This window comes from Antrostomus carolinensis, unplaced genomic scaffold (assembly GCF_000700745.2).
Source record: "Antrostomus carolinensis isolate BGI_N321 unplaced genomic scaffold, ASM70074v2 scaffold24654, whole genome shotgun sequence".
Lineage (NCBI taxonomy): Eukaryota > Metazoa > Chordata > Aves > Caprimulgiformes > Caprimulgidae > Antrostomus > Antrostomus carolinensis.
This window is the reverse complement of record NW_010310426.1, coordinates 1-27,411: the sequence shown is the minus strand read 5'-3', so window position 1 is coordinate 27,411 and position 27,411 is coordinate 1. Positions and strand designations below refer to the sequence as shown.

Below are 27,411 nucleotides of genomic sequence, written 5' to 3'. Positions count from 1 at the left end.
TTAAAGTGTGAAACATTAAGTGACACTTTTGAATATTCTGGCATTAGTTCCTTTATGTCTGTTTCTCATCAGTGTTTTACTTCTGTCATAAGACTTTTATGCAGATTAATCTGGATTCATGTTGTGCAAAAGGCTGGGAATATGAGCAGTGTGTAACTGAAGAATCATAAGAGTAACCTTCCAAAAATCCCAATAACCTGGGAAAAATAAGGTGGTGGTCCTGATGTAGTAACTAAAGGAATGTATGTCCACATTTATAAACATATTTGGACTAAAAACTTCATGCTTAGAACCTAAATTAGATACCTACGTTCATATGAAGTTTTAGGCCTTGGTTTGTTTACTGGATATCATTTGGTTAATAATGTGGTCTTGACTGTAAAGATACACAGGTGTGAGGATTTAGCATAACAAGCATAAATCTGTTGAGGAAACAAGTGCAGACCAGCATTCACCATGGTGCTGTGAGTGTCTCTAATCTGCACAGTCACAGTTTGTTTAGCTCTTTAAGGCCTGAAATTTGGAGGCATTGGACTGTATTACCTGTAAAGCTTGAAAAAAAGTAATGTCTTTTAGTCTTCCAATTCTGTCATCTGTATCACACCTGACTAGAAAAATGTGGCACAATGAATAACTTATCTGTGTGCTTGTACACAAAGGTGGCAAAACATAGCCTCAAAACCAAACACAAATACAAAACAAATACTCAAACACAAATACAAATACTGAAAGATTAAAGATATCCTTGGTTTTTTTTACGTTTGCTTTTCCCTGCAGAATATGGTTACAGCACTGTTGCTGTTTTACTTATTACCATTGGATCCATGTTTGGTACAACACTCATTTTATTTAACTCCTGTCAAGAAATCTATACACTCATTTTACAACTGTTTGTTGGCTTGGCTGTTGGGACCCTTTCTGGAGATGCGTTGCTACACCTTATTCCTCAGGTAGGTAATGCACACTTTTATGTTTTTAATATGTTCACACAGACACATACACAGAGGAAACTCTAATTTAAACCTGACTAATGCACATCTGCTTAAAAATAAAGCTTTCCATAAAATCTGTGAACCAACTACCCAGCATTCCAATTACAGTTGCACTTTGTCATAGAAGTTATGTAGTAAGAAGCAGAAATCAAGAAATGACAAATTCAGAGAAAATAAGGTTCCTATTTTCACAAAAGCTTCAGAAAACTCACAAGTCCTGTGCAAGCCAGGTTTCTAGATGTGTATAAAACTCTTTCATGAGGCAGATTCTGTGATGCATTTTAGGATAAATTGTTCAAAGGCATCCACAGTCTCCTCCACACTTTGTTCCAGCAAACCAGGACATATCAGCCCAGTTAATCCTGATGCCTAGAACTGTAGTAAAATGAGTGCTATGTTTTTTTCCTAAATTAATAAAATCAATTTTAAGAATAGGATAGTGTGTAAAACAGAACCAAATTTTCTGTTGTGTAGTCATTTATTTTTGACTGAGTGTCCTCTGATATGACACAATTATCAGCAGACTTCAACTGATCACTGAAAGAGAGCTTCACACCTTCACTTGAGATTCTGGTCAAAATGTTCTGCATAGTCAATACATTATCTCTGGAAGCAGAACTGGAAGAGTGGTTTAAGGAAGGCAAGTCTCAGTTAGTGTCAGACAAATGTGTTAAGAAACACATTTTGAGTATGAAAGTATTCTCCTTCACCAGTTTTAAGTGACTTATCCAGTAGCCTTTAAAGCGCCCACTTTCAGAACAAAGGAGGGCTGCCATGCTGTGCCACTGGGGAAGAACAGAAGCACACTCACCAGCAGAAAGTGTTATGGATTATTTTCAATGTGAAGTTTACATCTGAAGGTGATGCAAGTATCTTTTTAGACTTTAAAGATCAATATACTACGAAAAAAATATAATAAATGTATATATACATATAAGGGGCAATTTCATGAAACCGTCTCTAAAAATATTGTTCCTTTCAACACTGAGAGACAATGAAGTGTAGCAGAAGCTCCAAATAATTCATTTCATTCATCTACTAATCAGTTGAATAGTTTGAAACACAATTTAGATTTGAAAGAGATGGCAAAAGAAAATTTTTATAATAAATAGAATAAATGCATTATGGATTAGTCTAGCAAAAATTAAAACATTGCCATTTAAATTTTTTACTTTGTCTCTTTTTTTTTAGACTCTTGGTTTACACAAACACGAAGCACAAGAGATGGAACATTTTTATGAGGGGAAAGAATATATTTGGAAACTTTTGGGAATAATTGGAGGAATTCATGGATTTTTTCTAATAGAAAAGTGCTTCTTTCTTTTGGTAACACCACGTGACCAGGTAAAGCTTTGTACAATTTATCCTTTAAAAAATCTCTTTTATTTTGAGATTTTACAGTGCACAAAATGTTAAAAATATTGTGGAAAATAATTATTTGTATGAGTTAAATGAAGCATTAAAAATAGCTTTTCAAAGTCCTCCTACCAGATTGACCTTCAATTTCTATTTCACTTTGCTCTGTGGATTTTGCATGCTTCATGAATGTGCTCCATATATTTATAACTGAAGAAGGAAACAGTTAATCAAATGTGTCCTGTAAGCACAGTTTCATGACTAGCACTGGAGCAGGTGAAGAGTGTGTGTCCATATGAAATAGTGATGACAATTGTTTACTCTAGGGTCTGTTAGAAGAGGAGGTAGACATAGATGTAAGCATCAGATATTTTAAAGAATGATATCTTGAACTTTCCAGATAGTTTTTGACCTCTATCCCAATGGTTTTGAAAAACTAATATGCATGTTGCCATCAGTAGAACCCAATCTTATATTAATCATATCTCCTTGCTCACTGCCATGCTTATAATAATTTTATTACTTTATTTTGGTGTGGCTGGTGCCTAAAAATATGATTCTGCACAAGGATATAATGTAAGAATGAGTGTGATGGCTCATTATGTTTCACAGCATGGGAGGCTATCTTAATGTCACTTAAGAAGGCTAAGCCTTTGCTTTTTCTGTTTTACAGAGTGTTTAATGACTGGCTTGGTTTAGATATGTAACAATGAGTCCCTATTCCCACTATCTTTGAGTCAGCCATAAGAATATTATGTGAAATTAATAGAATGAGAATATTTTTATCATGGTGATATTTTGTTTGCTAAAAAGTGGTACATTATGTCACTTATTTGGAGAGGAGGGCTTTATCATCAGCCCCCAAATCTTCAAACATTTTCTACTGAGAATTAGATGAATTCTAAAAGTTAATTTTTATATCCACTTCAAATTTTAATCTTCAATTTTAAAACTAAATAAGTTTTATTAAAACATTACGGTTGTCACTGATCTATCCTATTCACTTTTCAGGAGTTTTTTAACCAAATAAGTTTTAGAAATATTGATGCTAGCCAACAATCTTTTTCAATAGGTTTTGTTTTGAAAGAAATAAAAAATTCTTACAAATGCTAAACTTTCACAAAAGGCTGAGAAAGAATGCACCTGTGTTCACTGGGTTTCAGAACTAATTGCAAAGCATCTTCATTCAGCAGGGCCTTTCTTTAGTTAATGGGCACTGGGGACATTCCCATGATCTTCCAGTGGAATCTGAATTAAATGAACATTCAGGCAGAGGCAAATCTACTTCAACCATACAGTTGGTAGGTTACCAACGTGACATGCTTCCCTGATTTTGTATACTTCTTTCTCTGTTCCTCAAAAATGAACCAAATTAATGCAATAAATCAGTATTATTTTTAAATCTTTATTGATTTGTCCTTTATTACATGACATGATTGTCAGCAATCTCTAGATTTTGAAGTTTATAATGAGCTTCTACAGATATGTCAAACACAGATTTTTACAATAACTTTTCTTAAGTGTATATCTGATTAATATAACAACACACTTCTACCTTTTGTTGATAAAATTCTTGAAGATTTTCCTCTTACCTTCTATTTAAAAAATTATCATATATAAGGACAGACTCTCCCATGGCAAAAACTTCTGTATTTTCTGCAGTGACAGTTAAGTGCATAATTAGTGAACAGATGAAATCTTGGACTGTTCTTGGGCATCTTCCCACAGATTTGAAGAGTGACATAAACTGGATATCTGGAAACGGTGCTTACCTATAAGAAGTTACATAATTTTCTGTTGGTCTGTGGAGAGTATCCAGACCAATATATTTTTGCAAACTAAATTAACTCATACCTTTAACCCATTTTCTCTTTTTCCAACAAAACTCTTCAGTTTACATTTAGTATCTAGGTACATAGGTTCCTGGTTATTTAAATCAGAATCTCCAGTGATCTTCTGTAATATGAAACTCCATTTTACTAAAGCAGTTGTGATGGTAAGAGTGTCATGAGCTGCTGCTAGTCTCTCCCAGTTGGGAAACTCTCAACTGAATGCAGAACAAACAGATACGTGAAGAATGTTTACTAATTTGTGAGCCACGTCATAGCTTCCTGTTTATGATAATGAAGGAGCTTATCATTCTTCTCAGATGCAAGATCCCCCTAAAGTTATGTATAGATCACATGAATTAGCCTGGCTTAGCTAGTTTGTACAAGAGCAGCCAATTTTTCAGAGTCATGTGAGTAACAGTAAGACAAACACTGGATGACTAAGAAAAGCTTATAAATCCTTCAGGTCAGTGATTAGTCTTGCAGTTTTGACTCAGAGTTCAAAGAAGTGGCATGTGAATAAATATTATAGGAGAAGTGGAACAATTACTGGAATTCATATGACTAGCTGCAATCATGGGAATTAAAGACTTTTCTTTTTCCTTTAACATGTAGAATTTAAAAACCAAATCCTTTCTCTTCCCTTCTCAAGCCTCTACAGTACATTTTGCACATCACAACCAAGCTAATACCAGACAAAAAACATATCCCGTTTTGCAGCCAGTACACACCTCTTCTATAGTATTTGGAGTGGTGGCTCCTGTCCCTAACAAAGCACTGTTTTGTGCTGTTATTGACACATAACTGTCTGCCATAACTTTAATATGTTTATTTTTTTGCTGAACAAAGGAAATATAATGATCATAAACTCAGTTTTTCTGGTTTCAAACAAACAAGTTTTTTGGCTTATCTCACTCTCGCACAAATTTCTAATAATTTCTCTAGGCAGAAAGAAGAGCCACAGGGAGATAGGGAGAGAGAGAAATTCCTCATGTTCTCCCTTCTCTCCCCACAGTTGCACTTTCTGTTAATTAAACATTAGGGCAGATGCATCAAATTAACTCTCTAGGATAAGGATAAAAATACTGTCTCTTTCTTCACATGCAATAAGGGTAAATTTTACTCATTGCATTGGAGTGTGCTCATGTGCTCTTATGTCCAGCCAGTGATGCCTGATGCTGAGACAAAACCTTAACTAAAGGCCAAGAAGCGAGCCGCTGGAGGCTGCACCACCCTGAAGAAAAAAAAAATATATATATTTTGAAAGGGAATGAAACCTGCCTATGATAATCCTTTTTAGCCTTGTGTTTTCACAAAGTACCTGTGAAGAACAGGAACTCCAAAGAGACTCTGATGTCTATCCATTTTAACTTGGAATTCCTGTAGACACCCTATCCAGCAAGAAACTACAATCATGCAGTCATGACAAAATGAAAAGATACAATTTTAATTATGATGTCCTTTTTAGTTCTGCATTTGGCTCAGGCTTTTGTGTATTCAAGCAGAAACATTATTTATTGGGTTAAACAGTGTGTATGAATGTCTTTCTTCCTACCTGAATTAGACTGTAACCTTTTCCGGGCAAGGGAGATTTCTTTTTTATGTGTTTCTGCAGTACCAATCACACTGCCAATACTCAATAAATTAATCTAACAATATTTATGCAAATAACATTGACTACTTTTAATTCAAAAAGCTTGAACTTATTTGATATTTTCCTGTATTTATAGCAGCAGCTGGAAGAGCCCCTTAACACTGATCCATTATCTTTGCTTTTAACTAGAGAAGCCCAGAAGATTCTGAGTCTACCGAAGTTCCTGCAGAGAGTAAGGTGATCAGCAAAAAAAGTTAGTATCAATAAAAAGGCTAGACAAGCAACAGGAAAAGTGTTAAGACCTAAGATGCAATTGAAAGTGTGAAGCTGGCGTAGGTCTGCATTTGCTATGTGCTGCCTCACCAGATCTGATGGTGCTTGGCTACATAATTAAATATCTTCTTTCAGCTAAATTAACTATCTTCACCTTTTCAGCTGCCAACCCTGTAATTTTGAAGTTCATTGATCTTATACCGTCCATGCTTTAGTGTTTGTTTACTCACTGTTGCAAACCATTTTTCTAAAGCCTTTGCTTAAAGGGAAACATTCAAACTTTAATACAAACCAGATTTTTATAATTGTAAACTTTGCTTGGTCTTTTGTTTCTGAAGGTAGTGAAATGATTGGGGTTTTGGCTCACTATACTAATATAATTCTGCTTCCTTCTTCTCTTACATGGTAAAGCAATGGCGTTTTTAAACAAGTAATGATTTATTACATGTATGGAATTATGGGCTTGTGATGGCTCTCAGTTTTGGGATAATCTATTCTCTTCAGAGAGCTTCAAAGTAATTCTTATCTTCTCTGTTTTGTTGCTGCTTGCTTGAAAAAATGGGAAGATAAAGCATAAGCCAAACCGCCTGTGACTGTACTTGTGTGACCTTGGTGAATTTAGTAGAGCTGTAGTGCTTCAGCTGAGGGAATAGCATTTTAATTGAAATCTGCTTATTTACTATAATCAACTCCCCTTTATTTAGTGATTTCAGATCTCAGGTCATCAGTTTGATTTATTTAACAATGTCATTATCTTATTCTAGATTTCGAATAATCTTCTCTATTCTTGTGGACTTCATTTCCTTTTCTGAGGCAGTTAAAATCTGGATTTCCATTTCTGCAATCTCACCTATCCAGCAGTACACAATCCAGTGCCAGTTTCAGTGTGACTATTAGTCCACCTCTAGAAGTTTCCATTCTGTTCAATCATCACTACCTGCTAAGCACAAACAAATTTCCAGTGATCTCAATGTTATTTGTTCCAAATAACTAAATTTGGTCTATAACTAAATTTGGGATAGTTTTTCAGTAAAATTCTTTGGTTCCATTTTTTCCTCATAGCTCAATTTTACGTCTATGTTAGAAATCAGTAAGTGAAACCATAGTAGGAAAAAGGGATTGTTTTGTTTTAGGATTTTTTTGAGAATACATATTTTCAAAAGTTTGAGTGGTAACAGGTCTTATGAATAGCTAAATGCATAAACATACCTGGGTACCTTGGTACTAAGCTAAAATTTTAGGTGTTTTTTCCAAAAATGGAATGGAATCTGCAGCTCTAAGAGAGAAGCCTGACATCTTCAGAAATGCCAGTCTTCACTGTAAACACGTCAAGTAGGACTGTGAGAGGAGTCAGTCACCTTAGATAGCAAGTGAGTAACTCAGAAAGCAAGAAGCTGCTGGAAAAAAAAAGATTTGTCACTGTCCTTCTCCTGTTCATTTATCCACGCTTTTTCTATCAATATCTGAAAAGATCAAACAGTAGCATTTTATATTTAGTATACTCAGCGAGACGTTACATTAACTAGAAATATTTTTGCTGTATGAGTAATGAAAACATTGGAAAAAAGATCTATTTATGGATAAATGTTTGCTTTAAACTCTTACTCAAAGCTTAAAAAGCATAATCTATGGTGGGAGTCCTGCACCCATTAGCTTTATGAAAATTATGGAATAGAATTTGTTATGAGCTCCAATTCCCTATTTAAGCAGAGAAAATTATCACAAATAAATGTAGTATTGTTTAAGAAGAGGCTTTGTAGAAATAGTTAGGGTAATAAGTTAATATTTAATAGTTACTGTTGCAGCAATATAATGCAGTGAGGTAATTGCTAGTAACAAAGTTGCTTTAAAATAGGCTGAAAGTAAATTAAGATAAACATTCAATTTTTTTTATATATGCGTCTTCTTAACATTCAGTCAAGTAAGTTCACAAAGCTTACATTTGCAATTGCTCCATAAAGTTAACCTGATCCCTATGTGATACTATAGACAACACGCTGGAGTGAGTTCCAGCAGTTATGGGACATCTTGAACAATCAGACACTTGAATAAAACAGACTAGTAATATCTCAGGGCAGACCATGATTTTGTCTTCACCAATGCTTGTTACAAATCTCAAACTTAATGTAGTGCAGCAATCTATTATTTCTTTGTAACTCATGCTCTGTAGTATTGATTATAAACTGCCCATAGTGTTTAGAAAGAACTGTGCGAACTGGGGACATCCATGTCTGGCTCTGTAAGCTGGCAGGAAATACTAACAAGCCTGCCAATTCTTCTGAACCCACAAAGCTCCCAGGCAACTAGGGAGGATTTTACGAATACAGTTGTTAGGCTTTTATGTGCTGTGTGGTTTGGATTTTTTTTTTTATAATAGTCTGAAGACATCAGTTTTAGCCAGTTTCTATAAGAAAAACATCTCCCCCGTCATTATAAAATGCTCATCTCTGGAACAACATTACTGAAGTGAAACCTTGTAATAACAGCTCCACGTTAGCTCCTTAGACTGTCATATTATGTCTGTGTGGGGCAATCAGAAGTCAGGAAAATACATGTTTAGGACCCAAATCATGACCTTGCTTCTTCAGGCATAAAAGCAACCTTTTGCAAAATGTTCTGCCCATACTCTGTAGAGGGAAGCTGAATTAGTTTCCTGAGAGGCATTGAGAGGTCCTGCTTGTAAGACTGCAGAAATGGATGGAACAAAATACAGGATAGGGGAGCCAATTATATGTTGCTAAGCCTAGACATTGAGCTTACATATGGACCTTCATTTCTACTTGAAGAGATAAAATCCCTCCCCATGGATCCTTTCAGTATGCTACCCAGCTGTCTGGGCTACAGGCTGTACAGAGAGACTGTCCCAAATTCCCTAGCTTGATTTCAGCACTTGTATCACTAGTAGCACCTTTTCTACTCATGTCAGATGCCTGATCATGAACATGCAATGCACTGTTCCACACTAAAGCAAGGTCACAGAACAGTAGGGGAAAGAAAAACAGACATCTGCATCCATGAGTGATGCTGCAGACAGGAGTACCATGAGCATAACAGTCATTAATTGATTGGAACAAAAGCTGGAAATGAGCATGCTGTAATGCTGCACTAATAGTGATACTCTGAGGCTTGTTGCCTTTCATCTATCTTTCACTGTAATGAAATCCCATTAAAAAAAAAAAAAGAACCTGAAAATACTACTCAGTAGTAGCATGCTTTACAGTATTAAAATTATCAACTGCACGAGACCAAATATTCATCTTCACTATGGCTGTGCAATTCTGTGAGTGACAGTAGAAAACTCTTGCCTTTTTTAAAAAAAAAAACAAACCCCAACTTCTAGAAAAACTTGTGTGAATTTCAGCAACCAAATAAAGATTAATGGGCTCTTAGGATATATCATGAGACTGGACTCAAACTTAATTCTAATTTTTTGTCTAATAGTTGACCTAGTAAAAATAAGCTACTTCCTGGCATTTGCATCTCTGAATTATTCCACAACCTACTTTTTTGTTTCAAAGGTATTGAAGGAAGTGTTATAATGAGGACAAAACAGATAAACACTATTTTCCTCTCATTATTATGACTTTTTGTGATGTTGTATGTGAAGTCACCAAAAAAACCCAAATAATTTGTAACATAGCAAAAATTATAATATCTGTTTGTGTTAAAATTTCTGGGCATTTTTGTTGTTTGTATATTTGTTTGTCTTTTCCTAGATAAGAAAATTAGCTTGTTAGCAATAATGGTTCTGGTGGGTGACAGTCTTCATAATTTTGCTGATGGCTTGGTAATAGGAGCAGCATTCTCATCCTCAATAGAAACAGGTGTGACAACGACTATTGCTATTTTATGCCATGAAATTCCTCATGAAATGGGTAAGAAATATATATGTGTATTTTTCTGATTGGCTTTGTAGTTCCAGGTTTTCCAAAGAATTCTTTCCTGTACGGCATTACTGGAAACTCTTCTTGCTTGTAGCATCACGAACTATAACATTAATGCATGAGATGGATATATATAAAGAGGCTGTGTTCTTCTCTTTCCCCTTCACAAAAAGGAGGGGAGGCTTCTGCCCTCATTATTGGATACCACCCCATCTCACCTTCTCCAAATGTAAATGCCATCATGTCAGAATGGTCCTTTATTCTTATGTGTACAGAGGCAAAAAATAGTAAGCTATAAGCAAGAGCCATGTGTGCCTGACACAACAGGCTATCCAAGAGTTTTAACATGCAGCAGAGCCATTTAACAGGGTATTTCTCATGCTACCTTCATTCCTCATGCTGATCAAGAGTGACAAGATAATAAAATAAGCTATATAACACATTTTACTACCAAGCAGGACAGGAAGATAGTTCTATTGAACATTGTCCTCAGTTATCTCCTTGTGATAAATCTTTCAGTGTGGATGAAGTTGTTCCTGACATTGTGTTGATGAACATATATATGCTGGCAAATTTGAGATGAGAACTGTGGATTCTCATTTCTGTTCTTAAATGACTGGAGATTTCATGTGCTATGTAGAAAACTTCCCCAAACAAAAAAGTGGGATAGGGAATTGCTGTAAAACTGGTAACTCTTGTTTGCATAGCAAAGAAATTACCAAAATACTGAACAGCTAATTCCAAAGACAAACCTTCTTAATTCTGGGGCACTAGTGTCCCAGTATCAAAGTGGCATTTCTACACTCATGGAGAAGAATTTTCAAAAACTTTTACTGTGAACGTGTTATGAAATCATTTCTTTTAGAAGAAAAATCAGTTATGGAATTCTGATGTACAATTTAGCAAAGTTAATTAGGTCTGAAATCAGTGGAATTAAACTCAAACTGAAATCAGACTGGCATAGGTTTTTCTGACTTGAAGCACCTGTAAAACACTCAAAGACCACTCTGCAAATATCCTCACACAATTTGAACTGGCAAGTTCCCAACTAAGAAAGATTTAGAAACTCTGGGAAAGCATGTGATTTCACTTTTGCATGTATCCAAGTCGGAAATGGCACAGAACATTGAGAACTAACAGAAAGCCACTCCTGTGTACTGTATGCTATCTTTAGGAACAGCTAAACAAATACAAGTCAATATGGGTTTGTTTTTTCACACAGTATGAGTTTAATTCTGTGGAAATCTAAGGGCAGTACTCCATCTTTTGCTATCTTTGTGCATATCGTAATTATTTTCCTTCATGTTTTATTACCAAGAGTCTTACAAATAAGTTTATCAGCTAAATAATAAATTTTCTGTCTTTTTCTCTATACAGGAGATTTTGCTGTGCTGCTAAGCACAGGGCTCCCCACGAAGATTGCAATTTTGATGAATTTTATAAGTGCACTAACAGCATTCTTAGGACTTTATATTGGCCTTTCGGTATCAGCTGACCCACGCATTCAAAACTGGATTTTTACTGTTACAGCTGGAATGTTCTTGTATCTGTCTTTAGCAGAAATGGTGAGAACTTCAGTCTATTGTTATATTTTCCTTTTAACATAGCTGCATCACAGATGAGTGTCAGACAAATGCAGGTGGATTAATTTGGAGGGAAAAGAAGTTTATAGGCTTCTTGGGAAGAGCATGTCATCTACCCTGTGTGTACGGTGCTTGGAACAATAGTCTAGTTTTCTTTGGTGTCACTACCATGGTAGGTGTAATTAGTAATAAAAAGGTGTAATAACTGCTATATTTAAAAGTATCTGGGAAAAGCATAAAAAGACTTTTCAAGGGGGAAGGCTAAACAATATCTTTTTAGACCTGATAGAGTTACTTAGTACAACATAAAGAAATGTTTGAACCTTTAGGGTTTTTTAAAATCTTGAAGATGGTTTTTTTTTTTTCTTTTTACTGCCCTTTTCTCTATATATTTTTCACCCATTATTTCAACTTGCATTTGCTGTTTCTGAACTAAAATGCAAGATGTTTATCCTGTGCTCCTTCTGGCCAGCCTTTCTATCTCAGAGAGTTTTGGATGAGCTCCTAAGCAATTCAAAACACATCAGTCTCTACTTTTTCATGTTTGCCCATCATTTTTCATACACCTAGTTCAATAGCAATGATCTGACTATAGAAAAATAAAATGTGAAGATATACATTAGGAGAGAGGTCTAAGGACAGTGGAAGAATGTGTTGGAAACATAACTCATGCAGATACTTCAGGCCACGTAATTTCATAGAATCACAGAATGGTTTGGCTGGAAAATACCTTTGTGATCCTCAAGTCCGACCATACCATGTCCACTACTAATCCATATCTCTGAGCAACTCATCTACCCGTCTTTTGAATACCTCCAGGGATGGTTACTCAACCACTTCCCTAGGCAGCCCATTCTGATGTCTGATAAGCCTTTCACTGAAGAAATTTTTCCTAATATCCAATCTGAACCTCCCCTGGTGTAACTTGAGGCCATTTCCTCTTGTCCTATCATTTGTTACTTGGGAGAAGAGACACACACTCACCTTGCTACAACCTCCTTTCAGGAAGTTGTAGGCAGTGATAAGGTCTCCCCTCAGCCTCCTCTTCTCCAGACTAAACAACCTCAGTTCCCTCAGCCGCTCCTCATAAAACTTGGTCTCCAATCACTTCACCAGCTTCGTTTATTGAAGAGATGGCTAACTGTCACGCTTGTAACAATGCAGAACTTGGTTACCTTGCCAGCTTATTTTAAGTGTCATATAGCTCTTAACCAAAGTTACTTGCAAGCTTCTGAACAAAGACCAAATATTTTGTGTGATTAGATCAAGAGAGAGGAAAAAGCAGAGGTCTGTCTCTTCATAAATTATTACTGGGTTTTTCCTAAGCCTGGATGTCTCTCTGTTGTGTTCACTGCTGCCCCCCACCTCACTCCTGAGATATCATTTACCAGGTTCAAGCATAATACTTGAAACTTGACATGCCATGACAGTATTATAACCTCTTTAAAAATCTACTTGTAATAATTAACCTTAGACCTTGGATGTATTTAGTCCATTTCTGCTACTGTAACAAAACTAAAGGGAACATAAAGTGTTCCTGAGAGCTTATGAGGGAGCTGCATAAGGACTGTGGATGTGTCAGCAGTCCTGCCTGAGGTGGTAATAAGAGACAAGAACACTGTGCATCAACTTGCATCTTGTTCTGACACAGAGAAATTCAGAAGTGAGACTGCCTACCTACTCAGCAGGCATGATTTTACTAATGTGGCTAAGAATGATTTAGGCATAGTTTTCTTTCAGTGTAGGATCACCATCCATCAGGGATCCACAAGCTCCTAGAACACCACCATGTTTTTCCCTGAGTCTTCAAAGCAATGTGCCAGCTGTAGATCCTGAGAGATGACAGTTCCAGGTAGAGACAGGGACATGTTTTCTATAGTTCTCAACTTGTCACCATAAAAAGGGGAAAGAAGGGACAGAGGGGAGAGTCTTATTTCTCTCACCTCCCTTTTATTAATGGAGATTCCAATCAGCCTTTCTCTGGATTTTGTCAAAAGAACTGCCTTTGAGTTGCTCACCTATGTTTTCAGAAGTGCAAGTCTTGAATATCACAGGCATTATTTTATTTAAAAAAAATATTCCTGTAGCACTGCACGAATATATAGATCTGAAATTTTTTTTATGTTTTTATAGTACATCTCAAAAGAAAATCAGTCATGTTTTATGTATTTTTTAACTTTCTGCACAGAAATAACTTCTATTCTCTGCTGCATCCTCATCTGCAAACAGCAATCATCAGTGTTCCTGCCAATGGCATACAAATACTAAATGGTGTACAAAGCTGAACTATAATTTTCAGTATTTTTTAAATGGGCTTTCACAGCAGTTAAATAAGAGAACAGCAGATAAATAAGACTGAACAGCCTCACTAGTTTCTGCATGGAGAAATATTGAAGGGTATGAGGTGGAGGTTCACTGGCAGGACAGCACTGTGAGACTGCTGCCGCAGTCAAGGTTGCATAAAACTTCTTCTGTGGTTAATTAAAGGTTTTTCATTTCTACAAATGGTATTCTAGCTCCATTAGCAAGTAGGGTAGGCTAATCATTTTAAAACTCTGAGAAAAAGGCCAAAAGATAAAATTATTTTTATCCTTCATCATTTTTCACCAAGAAATTCTGCAAAACTTCATCTTCTCAGTAACTAGGGAACTTGGAAGGGAGGAGTACTTTGTCTAGCAAATGTGTATGCACAGGTGTAATATTGCAATGTAAGTTGCTTGTTGCTTCAAGATACATGTGGGAGTAAGCACGTGTAATATTGTGGGTTTGGTTGTTTCACCAAAATTAAATCCCCTGAAAACCTTTTTTTTATGAGCAGTATAGTGAGATTTTTTTGTACTTGATGTCTGTTTAGAGGTCGTAAGTATAATCGTACCTTTGCACTGTTTCCAAAGATCGTTTCACTAGTAGCATACCTTTTCTTTAACATAAATTTAATCTGAATTGAAACTTGAGACACCAGTACATGGAATGGAAGAGACCAACTCACTCCTAATGAACTGATTCTTTGACAAAACATGTCCCATTTTCCTCTTGGAAAACAAACTTGAAAATCCTTTATCAGCCTCTTAAATGAGTATCTATGAAGCAATTGTTATGGATATTTATGAAATCATATGTATTAAAGCCTAAGGGTTGGCACATCATTTCTGAGTGAATGTACAGATCATATTGGTTTACATGGTTTCTGACCAGAAAGACTTAGGTCTAATCTGAAAGGAGGGAGATAGAGGCAAGAAAGACAGTAAGGATGTCAAAGAAATAGGAGCTAGCCAACCACTTCCTGAGGCAACTAACTGACATTTGTTTTGACTAACCTTAAAAATCTTTCTGATTTTGGGGAAAAAAGGGTATTTTAAAAGTGACTTATTGGGCTGCTGCAGCGCAGCAGGTCATGCCATATATGCCCCAGCTTGACAGAACTCTTGTCTAGCCAGCACGTGATTGAGAGCTCCTCATGCTGCTTCTTAATTCTTCATATCTTTTGTGTGCTCATGATAACATGGGCTGGAGCAGGAAAAGAGTGGTCCTTTGATTAACAGTGACTCTTTTGCCTCCAAATAGCCTTCAAGCATTAGCAAGTGTGGTGGCATCCAACAGCTTGGCTATACTGCTACCTTCCCTTAATTTGTGAAGTGTTTTGCATCTGCCACTTGAATAGGCTTATGCTTCCTAAACAGCAAGCCTTTCTCTGCTGTAACACACATGTTTGTGTTCAGAGAGAGTTGAGGAACCATAGCTGATATTGTGTTAGCAATCAGCTTTTAGTTCAGAGATAAGCAGTGACGTCACACTGGGTAAGGCTATAGAAATGGTCTGTACGCTTGATAACATGCACATAGGTTAGGTGGAGAGAGTAGAGATCTGCACTGGACATAGGGAAAGGTAATACCTGCTGAAAATTCCTTTTTAAAACTTTCTTAGGAACCTAGTGGGGTATGTGTGTAGCTCATAAATTGGCACTGGCAGCAATAAGAGAAAATAATAGCTTTTGCACTGGGAGGGGAAAAAATTTCCTATTTAGAAAACTTGTTCACTCGGGCGCTGAGGAAGAGGACAAAACAGACTGATTATAAGGACAAATAAGAAAGACCAGAGGTCTGTACTGGAACCCTGGATTCAGGTCTAAGTCTTAATTAACAGTTTGTACTTACATACACAACAAAAACCACATGCTCCAAACACTTACAAGCTGTCAGTTCAGGTTTTTATTTACATCAGAACTTTGAGGTGTTTACATTTGCTTTAGATTAAAAGTTTCTGATGATCTTTAAGTACAAATTAAATATAACTACATGAATTTCTAAGATGCAAATTTGTACCATAATTTAAACCACTGCCTAGTTGTTACAAAGATACAGGACAATTGGGTTTACCTGTTATTTTTACGCAAAACTTGAAAGTAGAGGCAGATTTTTCACTATGATTTTCTTTTGGGCTCATAACAACTTCCAGAGAAATAAGAGTGCAGGAGAAGCAGACCCAAAGACCCGCCTCTGACAGAGGGAAGGACAAGCATAGCAAACAGATGTAAACATACCCTGTTAGCCTCTGTGCTCAGCACCACTCCACTGTCTCCCAGTGGCTGATGCTGTTACAGCTCCTGTGAGAAGGCTCTAAAAAGCAGAGGAAATAAGAAGCTTCATTCAAGTGCAGGCTGCGAGTGGAGCAGGAAGGGGTGATGGGAGAGTGCCAGGACCACTCGCTCTTGTTTTGAAGTTCACAACAAATAGACAAAAAAACCCCAACCAAAAATAAAAGGTCAGTACCAGGCCATTGCTCTATATTTATTTCCAAAGTTGATGTGAAAATATTATCAGTCATTAGTGTCTCCTCTGGTGTCTATAATACATAAAACATAAATATTAAGAGAGTTGGAGCCTGAGGCATCATTTTCACAGGTTCTGTTGAGACTTACATTTTGTTTAAAACATTGATAAAAGAGACCATGTAGGGTGGAAGGTAAACGTAAGTAGCTTTTAATATTATTGCCAACAGCTGCTGCACCTTTATTGGTTTAAAACTCGGAGAGAAAATATTGAGTGTAATCTTTTCAAGCATATTTTAAATATCCTCTTTTCTACTTTCATGTTTACTAAAGCCCAAGTAAACAGGAGTGTTGCCAGTTTTTTCAGTAAGAGCAGGATTGACTCTATATATAGTACTGAAACAAAAAAAGTCAAACTAGTTTATTCCCACAAAAGGGAATCACTAATTTTACTAAATAGGCATTTCCTTACAGACAGCTGTATAAAATTACTAAAAACTATTGAGAAGTTAATGAATCTTGGAATCACATTTATAATTCTTGTTGGTGCTAGTAAAAGAACCAAATGGGTAGAATTTGATTGAGTTAAATATTTCACTGTCAACATCAGCGTTGTTACAACGTACAGAACATGCTACAGATTAATAGCTATATTCAGAAACTCAGCATTTTGAAAGGTTTTTTTAATGAAGTTTGCCTTGTTTTCCCATAAGCCTTTTTTTTTCTTTTTTTTTTCTTTTTTTTTTTTTTTTTCCCCCAGAGATTAATATATCTGGCTCTCATTCTGGTGTCTTATTCTTTTTTTAGCTTCCTGAAATGACTCATATTCAGACACGGCGACCCTGGTTGATGTTTCTCCTACAGAACCTTGGATTACTTTTAGGCTGGCTTTGCCTCTTACTTTTGGCTATATATGAACAGAAAATTAAAATATAAGTTTTCTGTTGGAAATCTTGAGGTACCACTTATGACAGTGGATAGTGTTGGTCACAATTTTGTCATGTCTGCTATAGTAATATATAAATTAAGTTGCTGGGATTTTTATATCTGAACAGTAGATAACTATTTCACTTTATTAACTTATTGTTCAGATTTTGTAATTTTTTTTGTAAACATGAATGTTTAGAATTATGTTTTACTTGTTACTGAGTTTACCAGATCCCATGCTCAAACTCACAGGAGCTTTTGATTAGTTTTTATTGAGACTGTTCTAGCTGAATGCTCTATGTGATCTCTGCCAGTCTGATTGAAGAAAAGAATAAAACACTTTTATATGCAATAATTGAAGTGGACTAACCATAGTTGAATAATTTGAAGCAGAAATTGGTTTTGCCTCTTGGTACAGAGAATAGATATATTTCTATAAAACTGAAAAGTACAGCAAAACTAAACTGTGAAATAGAATACAGCAATCTCATAATATCTGCACTATCTACTTTGTCAACATAAAGATCCTCAGTAGTCATATCTTTCTGGTCCACTGTGGCAGGGGAAAAATGACAAATGTAAATGTTGACATTCACTATCTAGAAATCTGAGAATGCCCTTTTCCGAATGTAATATAGCTACTTGTACATGTGATGGAATCTGTGACAGTCAAGCATTGGATTACAGTAACTGTCAGAGCAACTGCCTTCTGCATTATCCCACCTCTGACGGTTGCTCATAGAAAATGCTTGTGAACGACTATAAGAAATATGTTTAAATTGTTTTTCCCTGATATCCCTTTCAGGCTTCTCAAATCAAGGGATTCCTTGAGCCAGATGTTGCTTCTGAGCCATTATCTTTAATAAACACCAATAGTGTCTTCCCGTCAGCAATTAGCTTATTCATACATATGCAATGTGCCTTGTGGAGAGAGCTTTTCAATTGTCTAAAGTGCATGTAGCTGTTCTCTCTTAGGGCTTTGCTGCAACTCCTTCTATCCTGAGTGATTTTTGTGTAATTAGTCCTCTTGATTTCAAGGGAATTATGCATAAGTTGAGATGACTCATTTAATTTAGTATTGCGGAATCAAGCCTGAAACAAATATACAAATTCTGCCCTGATTCTGTGGTGCTGAGCAACTTCCAGGAGGTACTGAGCAACACTTAGCTGTATGATTTCTGCTACTTACACGCTCTCAGTTCTTAGTGTAAGGACTCCCCCCTACCTAATTTCTGTTTTTGAATGAGAATTGAGATGCAGTCTTTCTTGCTCCTCTGATGAACTGTGGAAATAGGGAGAGCAAGTTACAAAACAAACAAAACAAACATCTATTCTTTATGCATCAAGTGGTATTTTCTTTTCCTTGTCTTAACTGAAGCTTGAAATGTGGCTACATTATGATGCAATATGACTGTCTCACAATGTGTCCTGTGTTTATTTGACAGCTCCTAGTGAAGGTACAATTATTCTCTTATTACAAAGGGGAACAAAGTAGACTGTCAGAACTGTAAGTTCTCAAAGGCTTCAGGGGCACCATACTATCTTATCAACAAAATGTAAAGTGAAAATAATTCTGATTTGCATTGCTTATAATAGCCCAGATTCATGGGCTTGTAAACCCCTAGTCATCCACAAACTTACCCTTGGGGAAAATACTTAAAGATCACTTTAAAGGTAGATATGCACTCATTTTCAGTGCCTGTTAGTTGTGAGAATCTGTAGCAAATACCCCAATGCAAATCTAAATGTACATCTAGGCATTTACATACCTTCAAAAACATTGTCCCAAACAATCTATCCAAGGTCACAGAGGAAAGCTCTATCTGACTAGGGAAATGAACTGAGCTGTTTTAAGCCCCAAAGTAAAATCCTAGCTTTTTTTTTTTTTTTATTTAGGTGCGCAAATATTACAACTGTTTTTTCTGTTGATTTAGCTTTGAAAGAAGAGATGAGTAGGCATGACTGATGCTTCTCTTTTCCAAGTTCACATTTTTCAGGAGTTTGTACTTGCTTTTATTAAGGTACCATTTTTAAAAAGTGTTTTCCCAGTATTCCATCTGTTTGTATTGGCACTGAGTCACTTCATGACCTTCAGCTGTGACAGTCAATTCAAGCAATAGCAGGACACCACTGGACGTAAGCAAAATCTATTCTCGTATCAGATGGTGCAAATGAATATTGGAAACATTTGTTATTTCAAACAGAAGAGCTACCATAGTTTGAATGTTTATGTATGCATAATGTTCACTACCACAGAAAACAAGATTACCCATATGATCATGTTTTGGCAATGTTATTGTATTCTGAAATATTTTGCTACTATTTATTAATGTGTCTGAAAGAGGGCAAGCAATTTCTGGCAGTGTGTACTTTAAAGTTGCATACAAGCATAGGTTCGCATCCTGACATGATATGTGAACATACTACATCCGCATCTGTTCAGAAAATGCCATCTTTTAGCTATATATATTTATCAGGTTTCTTGATAACATTTAACAACAAAGTATATTATACAGCTTCCACTGGCACAAATCTATTGATCAGAATATCGGATAGTCCTTATGTCTGCCACAGAGCTTGTTTGTTTTTGTGGTGTGTGTCAGTAAGTGAGCAGTTCAGTCACCATTTTGCCCTGGTGACAAGTCTGAACACCTGACGTCTTGGTAGCCTATGGAAGTTTGAATTCCTGTGGCCCTTATGAATGAACTCATCTCACTAATTAAAGTTGGTGTCCCTGCTGTAATTCTCTTGACATTAGTGTCTTTAAAAACATACTGAAGGTGGAGTATTACTACATGTAAAACAGGACTAGACTGTATAATAGGAACAATGGATCATACAGGGGGCTGGAAACTGTTCCTAGTTCACTGAATTAGGAAAGTAAATCAGTTTAAACCAAAGGAGATCCACATGCAGGATTCATTTTTTTGTCAATATTTTCTGAAAATCCAAAGAAAAAGGACAAAATAATGTGGTTTTCTGTTCTTACAAAAGATAAGGTGGTGCACAAGTATTCTTATGATGCATTCTCTTTTTGTTTGTTTTAAATTCTGTAGAGTTTATTCATACAGATTTCAAACAAGACTCTATTTAAAGCCAGGTATTTCTTTCTGTTCCTCCAAACCTAACAGACAGAGTATAACATGCCAATGTTTTCATTGAGTCAAATCCTGAGTAAGGACTGCAGAACTTCATCACTTGCAGCCCTTAAATCATGACTAGGTATCTCTCTAAGAGGTATGCCATTACTCAAACAGATGTTATGTGCTTGATGGAGAGATTACTTGGTGAGGTTTTACAGCCTGTCAGGCAGTTCTGGCTAGATAATCATAATGTTCCTTTGAAACTCTGAAATATATGAATCTATAGATACAAGAATTCTTCTGGAAGAAGCTGGTTAGTATTTCTCTTTTTAATCTATTCTTAGTTTTCAGGCACTCTCAAGATGAAAAAAATAGAAAAAAATCTTGCTTTCCTACCCAGAAAATGAGAGAGAAAAGGAAAGGTTGAAAGAATTTGTGTTCTACAATATTTTTTCCTGGAAGTTAAATGGCAGTGGGCCTCATAAAAAATACTTCCAATTCCAAACTACCAGGGCTCCTAAGCACAAGAGAGTTGACCTTGTACCTCTCTTTTCTGTATATGTTACACATTACCCAGTGACTCCTAAGATAAATAGTACTTTCTTTGCAGCCAGCTATGCTAATGCCCTTAGAAGTTTCTGGAGCTCATCTGCATGTTTTAAACACTGCCATCTATTCCTTCAGTGTATTTTATGCTTTAAGCATGAATGTGGCATTTCTCCAGAGACAGAAAGTGCGTTTTTCACAAAGGAAAACATGGTTAGTTTCGATACGTATATTTGGTTTGCTTTTCTTTCACCTTGCTATTGCATTTGAGAAAGTAATATTATAATTCTAACAATTTTTAGCCTGCAGCTAGAAACCAAAATAAGTTTGTATCAGAGTAAGGATTAGGGCTGATAGTTTTAGAATAAGGGCATAATTTATCAATGTTTTTAACTTTTCTTGCTTTACTGTAACCTTTTGTTAAGTCTTCCTCTGATCTTAAAAATAAGCTGCCTTCTATTGTGAGTGTAGCTGTAGGAATGTGACTACAGAAAATACAAGCAATAGTTACACAATGGTTTTAATCAAAACAAAAAGTCCTGCAATTTATTTTACTAGACCCACCTTCATTCCCTTCTCCCCAAAAGAACAAAAAATCCACATGCAGAGCTGTTGCTCTGGGTCACATAGGGGAATGTAAGAAGTGCCTTCTTCCTTTTATGTCTCTGATAACAGGACCAAGCACAATGGGAGACCCTGAATAGATGCCTGGTTGCATTGAAGTCACTGCCAAGCTCCCATCAGCAGCAGCAGTGCAGAGCAGCATCCTGGTGCAGAGGGTGCAGGGATCACAGAGGGCTGGTGCTGCTTCCTTTTGCAGAGGTGACAGGAGACAGAGCAGGCAGGGGGTCTCCAGAGGGTCATACTTCAGTGCAGCACTTCAACAGTGGTAGCAGAAGGATCAAAGGCTTTATAGCTGTCTCTGTATCATCCTTGAGGAGCTCACTTCAGGGCAAATTCTCAGATGGTTTGCGTTGTCTTGGCTTTGGAAGTGAAGGATATTGTGAAAGAAATCTGGCTGGTATCCCTGTGAGTGTGGGCTCCCACAGTGCAATAATGCACAGGACCCCAGCAGTCAGGGTGACCCAAGGGAATGACACTTCTCTGCAGAGGAACCTCCCATGATACCCTCATAAATAAAGAACAAGGCCTGTAGTCATGACCAGGGTGGTCCACCTCCACATCGTAACTGTGGGGCACCCAAATGGAGCAGGATGTGGCAGTCCCTCCTCCCCAGGGTCTCAGTTCTGACATTGCCAGAGAGCATTAAACACAGGATTACTTGGCAACCCATATCTGCCTAGCAACCATTTCCATATTGTCCCACGATAATGCAGACTAACCTCTAATCCAGTGCTATAGACGTGTCTATATGACATGTCTATATATGACATCATTTTGTCCTGCTGCAGCTGACTGGGGAACACTCCTTCATCCTTTTCTCAGGGGCCAGCAGAAATGAACTTGACCAATCCCAGATGACGGGAGATATGCATAGGGGAATAGACTAGTCAATTATTATGACACATTCCAGTCTTAATTTAAGACCACACCAAATTCTACTGTCTCCCCATGGACTCTCACTCTGCAGGGTAGGCACCAGGACAATCTCTGCGCTGATCTGTGGGAGAGCTGCCCAGGCTGTCCTTGCCAGGGCACATGGCAAGTGAGCAGCAGCCCTATCTCAGGCCTAACAATTGCTTCAGAATATCCTAGTTGTCCGTGTCATTGTATACCAGGTATCACACAGAATCACAGAGAATGTTAGGGATTGGAAGGGACCTCAAAAGATCATTTACTCCAATCCCCTGGTATGGCATCCACTAGCACACCACCTCACATAAAAATGCTTTTTGGCATTTCTGGCAAGGACTTTCTAGTGTTTGTCCTGCCACCTGCTTGTCTGCACTATGCAAATGCCCTAACCCATATGGTATAGGCTCTTACCTGTTCTCCTCTACCATCCAGACTGATGGTTTTGGAGCATCTGTGTTGCAACTGTTCATGATTTCTGATATTCAGAAACAGCAACAAAGCATTGGAAATTTCACTGAGAACCACACAGAAGGAGATACTATTATCTACACTGTAGTACCAGCAATTTGAATCTTCTTATTTGAGAGACACTGCTAGGAGTACTGAACACAAACACCAGTATGTAATTCTTTCATATTCCATTATGAACTGTGTTGGTGTTGTCTTGGGTGGTTTTATCACTAGGTAGTGTGTCCTAATTTCAGGATATCAAAGGCCATCTTCATATTCCTGTGCAAAAATATAGTATGAGCTCCACAGCAAGAGTATACCTACTTTACAGCTGCCATCCCAATCCAGAGTGGGTGGTTATTGCATTTCTTAAGTATACAAGCAAAAGTCTTCTATATACAGGTAGAGCAGTTCAGTAGCAAGAAGCTGTAATTATCAGCAATTTTAGAAAGATATAAGTGGACAATATGCATCTGGTGGTTTAGTATGCCTAGGACAGCATAGCAGCATTTAGAAAACATGACATCCACAACTGACCTATAGCCATGAATGCAATTCCTTTCCCAGGTACTATCCACTTGAGGAATTCCACGAGCATTAGAATCATTCCCTCTTACTCCAGGACTTCACTGATGATAATTTTTTTGTGCACTTTGCACAAAGCTTCAGAGGAAAAGATGCAGTGGAGAATAAGGCTTCTTCCATAATTTGGTAAAGAAATTAATACAAGTGGCAATGCACTCTAAATTGCATAATGATTCATCATTCTGCACAAATGCAAAGCATCTCCCTTTTCACTTCAAGACAAACAGCGCAGAACAGATACATAACAGGAAAGCCAGAACAAGGAAGTGTCCAGGAGAAAGTTCTTGTAGATGACTGTGTAAATGCCAAAACAAACAACAAATATATAAATAATATTAGTCCCTCCTCATGGTTCATTCTCATTGAATGTTGCACAAAACACAAAACCCACACAATTCTCTGCAAATGTTGCTGGGAAATGTCGTGTCTAAGAAGTCGAGCTTCATCCCTGGAAATAGTTTTAAACTATTACAAAACAGATGACTTTTAATAACTTTTAAACTTGAGACATGCATTGAAAATGTGATCCATATGTTCATAGCCATATATTTTGGAAAATACATATTCATAGCTGATGAAATCAGTATAATTTTGTGTGCAGGATTTCAATTCCATCTCAAGTAATGAGAAGGAAAAAAGCTTATGAGAGCATAGTCCATTTTCTATAATTTCCTACTACCATAAAGCCTACTTTTTAATTTGGCTTTTTGTACTTGCAATTAGCAAGAAAATGCCATTTGTCTAGACAAGAGTGGCTGACTGTCTGGTGTAGTGTTTCTCGCATTATTAGGGTGGACTAAGAAAGCACATGACTATTTGTTGCACATTCTTTTCTAGCACGTAATATTTTAATATGCCATCAAAATTCTTACTTTGGATTGCACTTAATTAACCCTCTATTCTCGACCTGATCCTCCTTCACAGAGCTGTGTTTTTTAAAATTATAATGTACTTTATTTGAGTGAAGTGGGGTTTTTTGTTTCCTTCCCTTCCTCTCATTTCATTTCTTCCCCAATATAATTTCTGCTATGTGTTATATTTCAGTATTCGTAGATAAAAACTAATTTGTCAGAAGATTTTTTTCCAGACATTTCGTAATTATAGCATATGTTGGATCATGGGTAAGAGAGATCTCAGAAAGGATGGTCTGAATTCTAAGAAAGCATAACTAGAGCAAGAGCAGTTCTTACCCACTTTTTATTGGTATCAGAAAGGATACTCCAGCTTTAAAGGAGAAAAAACAAAGCCAAAAAACCTCCACAAAATATTTAAATGTCATCATGCAAATACCAACACTGGTATTTACCAGTCAGTTTACACCAAATTTCAAGTGATCAGACCTCCTGCACTTTTTCAGTCACTCTTTTTTAAAGTTATCACTTCCCAGCTCAGACATATTAGATGACACTGGGCATGTGCCTAATCTTTTGCAAATTCTCTGTAAAACAATTTCTAACCACTTTCACTTTTACAGTCTACTAGTATTAGAGAAGGCGGCACAGAAAAACATTTTCTAATAATAGATAGTTGTTTGATTTAGGCAACATAAACTGAAAATTCCTGATGTTTTGAAATAGATACTAATGAACTTGCAATATGCTCTTGCAGTTTACAGTTCTGGTATGAGTGTAAACTACAGCATTAACAAGAGTTGCTTTTGATTCCTATCTACGTAAGAGATAATTCATATCTTTACTTCTTCCTCCAGAATTCACAACATAAAAGGTATTTCAGATTCAAGACAGTAAGAACAAAACTTCAGGTCCCAAGCTTTCTCAAGAACTACATTTTTGTATGTTCAAAATGGCTATTTGAATAGCAAAAAGGCCCTTTCTTCTCTGCTGCACTTTTGATCTACTTATATCAGAAATGGCCAGCTTTGACAAAGAATTGTCAAGCTTTTTCCCCGGCGAAGCTGTTGGTTCATGTGGCAAGAAACAGGCAGTCCTGTCAGAAGAGAGTGTATGTTCACTATAATCAGGATTACAAAACAGCATCAGAAGTAGGATTCAGACTTTGCTCTCTAATGCTCTCATAATCAATGAGACCTACTTCATAGCATGTAAATGCATAAACCACTTCTGAATTCTCAGGTCAGTTTTATAGCAGTGAAACATTACTAAAAGCAATAATTTCCACTTTATACTATTTTAAACAAAAGAGAACATGGGCTTTTGCATTCTTTGTAACAAAAAACCCAAGTCTGCATAGTGCCTCTGTTGCTGAGACCTACATGATAAGAAAATCATCTGAAATACAGCCGGCAACCAATGCTGTTTCTCAAGTACTGTATGTTCCTAGGCAGTATGTTTGATGAAAAACATATTGCATGTTCATTTATCTCCTATGTCTATTTAAAATGTGAGATATAAACAACTCTTCTACAAACATACTCAACAAACCTATATCTGGTTTACATCCTTCAGTCACCACAATGACATTTTGTTAGCTGATCCAATGTGAAACTGATTTTTAACAAAATAGAAGCAAATTCAATTGATTAACCTGCTCATGTAATACCCTACCAGTAAGTCTACTACTACAGTTCTGGCTGCCTTATGTTATTGTTTTCTGGTGACAGATAGGCTGCTGCAAATACTTCTACCATCATTAATCTGCTCCAGGTGGAAAAAAGGGGAAAAAAAAAAAGAGTTGAAAGTAAACTTCTAAATATTTTGGTCTGGCACCTTGCAGTGTGAATGGGTCCTTGTGATTTTTAGCTCTATGAAGAGAAGACTAATAAGACAGAACAAAACCCCATGCAGTGACAGGGAAGAAGCAGTGTTTGATATTTCTGTGACTGCTAGATAATAATCATCAATGACAACGTAACAGTTTTTGCACTAGGTTGCTTCTCTTTAACTTTGACTGTTGGCTACATCTACTACTTTCACTCTAATTATGCAATGTTTCACATTACCTACTTAAATGAGAAAATAATTGATCAAGCTCTCTCAGGGAAAATCTAATGAAGAGAGTTCCTTCCCAAATGAGATTTTTCCATGCCTTGTCTATCACATTATCCCTTCAGCTGAGCTCTGTGGAAAGGTGAGAAAATTGAGACTTCTACAAGAGCTCAATGGAAAATTCAAAACACAGGAATTTCCTAACAATTTTAAGCAGCATCTGTGGGTGCTTCAAGTAACCTCTAGGGCTTGATAAATCTGTCAATTGTCTATCAGTAGTTAGATGCAGCAAAATACATTTCTTTAGGTGCATGGTCTTATCTCTGCACTAGACTTTGGAAGAGAGCACAAGGACAATAGAACAGAATAGAATTGTCAGTTAAAAGCCCTGAATATCCTGTACAGAAACTAGACATTTCTAGGGATGGTGAATGCAAAAGGTAGCAAAATATCTTTATCCCACTTTTCTCTCTACAGTTTAGAGGCCTTTGAGATTGCAGGGATAATCCTTTAATCAGTCTGGATCTAGAAAAGTGGATCTAATCCTCTTCTGAGAACACACACCTTATCTTTCAAAGACCTGGTTACTCTTCTCATTTGGAGATTGTCTGAAGGAAGCTGTTCTGCCAAGTTTTATAAAAAAGCATGGCAAATCAGAATACTCAAAAGCTAGTCTGAAACTAGCTAGTCCCAACTCCAGAGACTTTTCATGCATTTTCTCCAGGGCCTATGAAAAGTAAGTACAGGAACAATCCTTGGAGAAAAGACTAGAGTCCACAAGTGATAAACCGGGTCACCAACCTGGAGAGTAATAGAATTGCAGAAGACCTGAGGTGGGAAGGCACCTCTGAAGATTGTCTAATACAACCACTCTTGCACAGAGCAGGCTCAGCTGGAGAAGGTTGCCCATGACCACGACCACCAAGGTTTTGAGAATCTCCAAGGATGGATGGAGACTGCACAACCTCTCTGGGCAACCTGTGCCGGTGCTCAGTCACCCTCATAGTAAAAAAAAAAATAAAAAATTTAAAAATGAAAAATAAAAAATAAAAAATTCTTATGTCTTACGTCTTGTGCAAGGCGTTTGACACCGTCCCAC

At 36.8% G+C, this 27,411-nt stretch overlaps 1 protein-coding gene across 2 annotated transcripts in view; it reads left to right on the top strand.

Moving 5' to 3' along the window:
• SLC39A12 (solute carrier family 39 member 12) overlaps positions 1-17,756 on the top strand; it is a 35,125-nt gene extending 17,369 nt beyond the window's left edge. Inside the window, exons 7-13 of one of the 2 annotated variants that reach the window (XM_029084609.1) lie at positions 778-950; positions 2,184-2,336; positions 3,539-3,649; positions 5,961-6,024; positions 9,761-9,919; positions 11,306-11,493; positions 17,087-17,689. In XM_029084609.1, the coding sequence (XP_028940442.1) occupies positions 778-950; positions 2,184-2,336; positions 3,539-3,649; positions 5,961-6,024; positions 9,761-9,919; positions 11,306-11,493; positions 17,087-17,215 (977 nt within the window). In that variant the 3' untranslated portion in view covers positions 17,216-17,689. Of the gene's footprint in view, positions 1-777; positions 951-2,183; positions 2,337-3,538; positions 3,650-5,960; positions 6,025-9,760; positions 9,920-11,305; positions 11,494-17,086 lie in introns of both variants that reach the window. The other variant, XM_029084610.1, reaches the window with a different exon arrangement.
• The last annotated feature ends 9,655 nt before the right edge of the window (positions 17,757-27,411 follow it).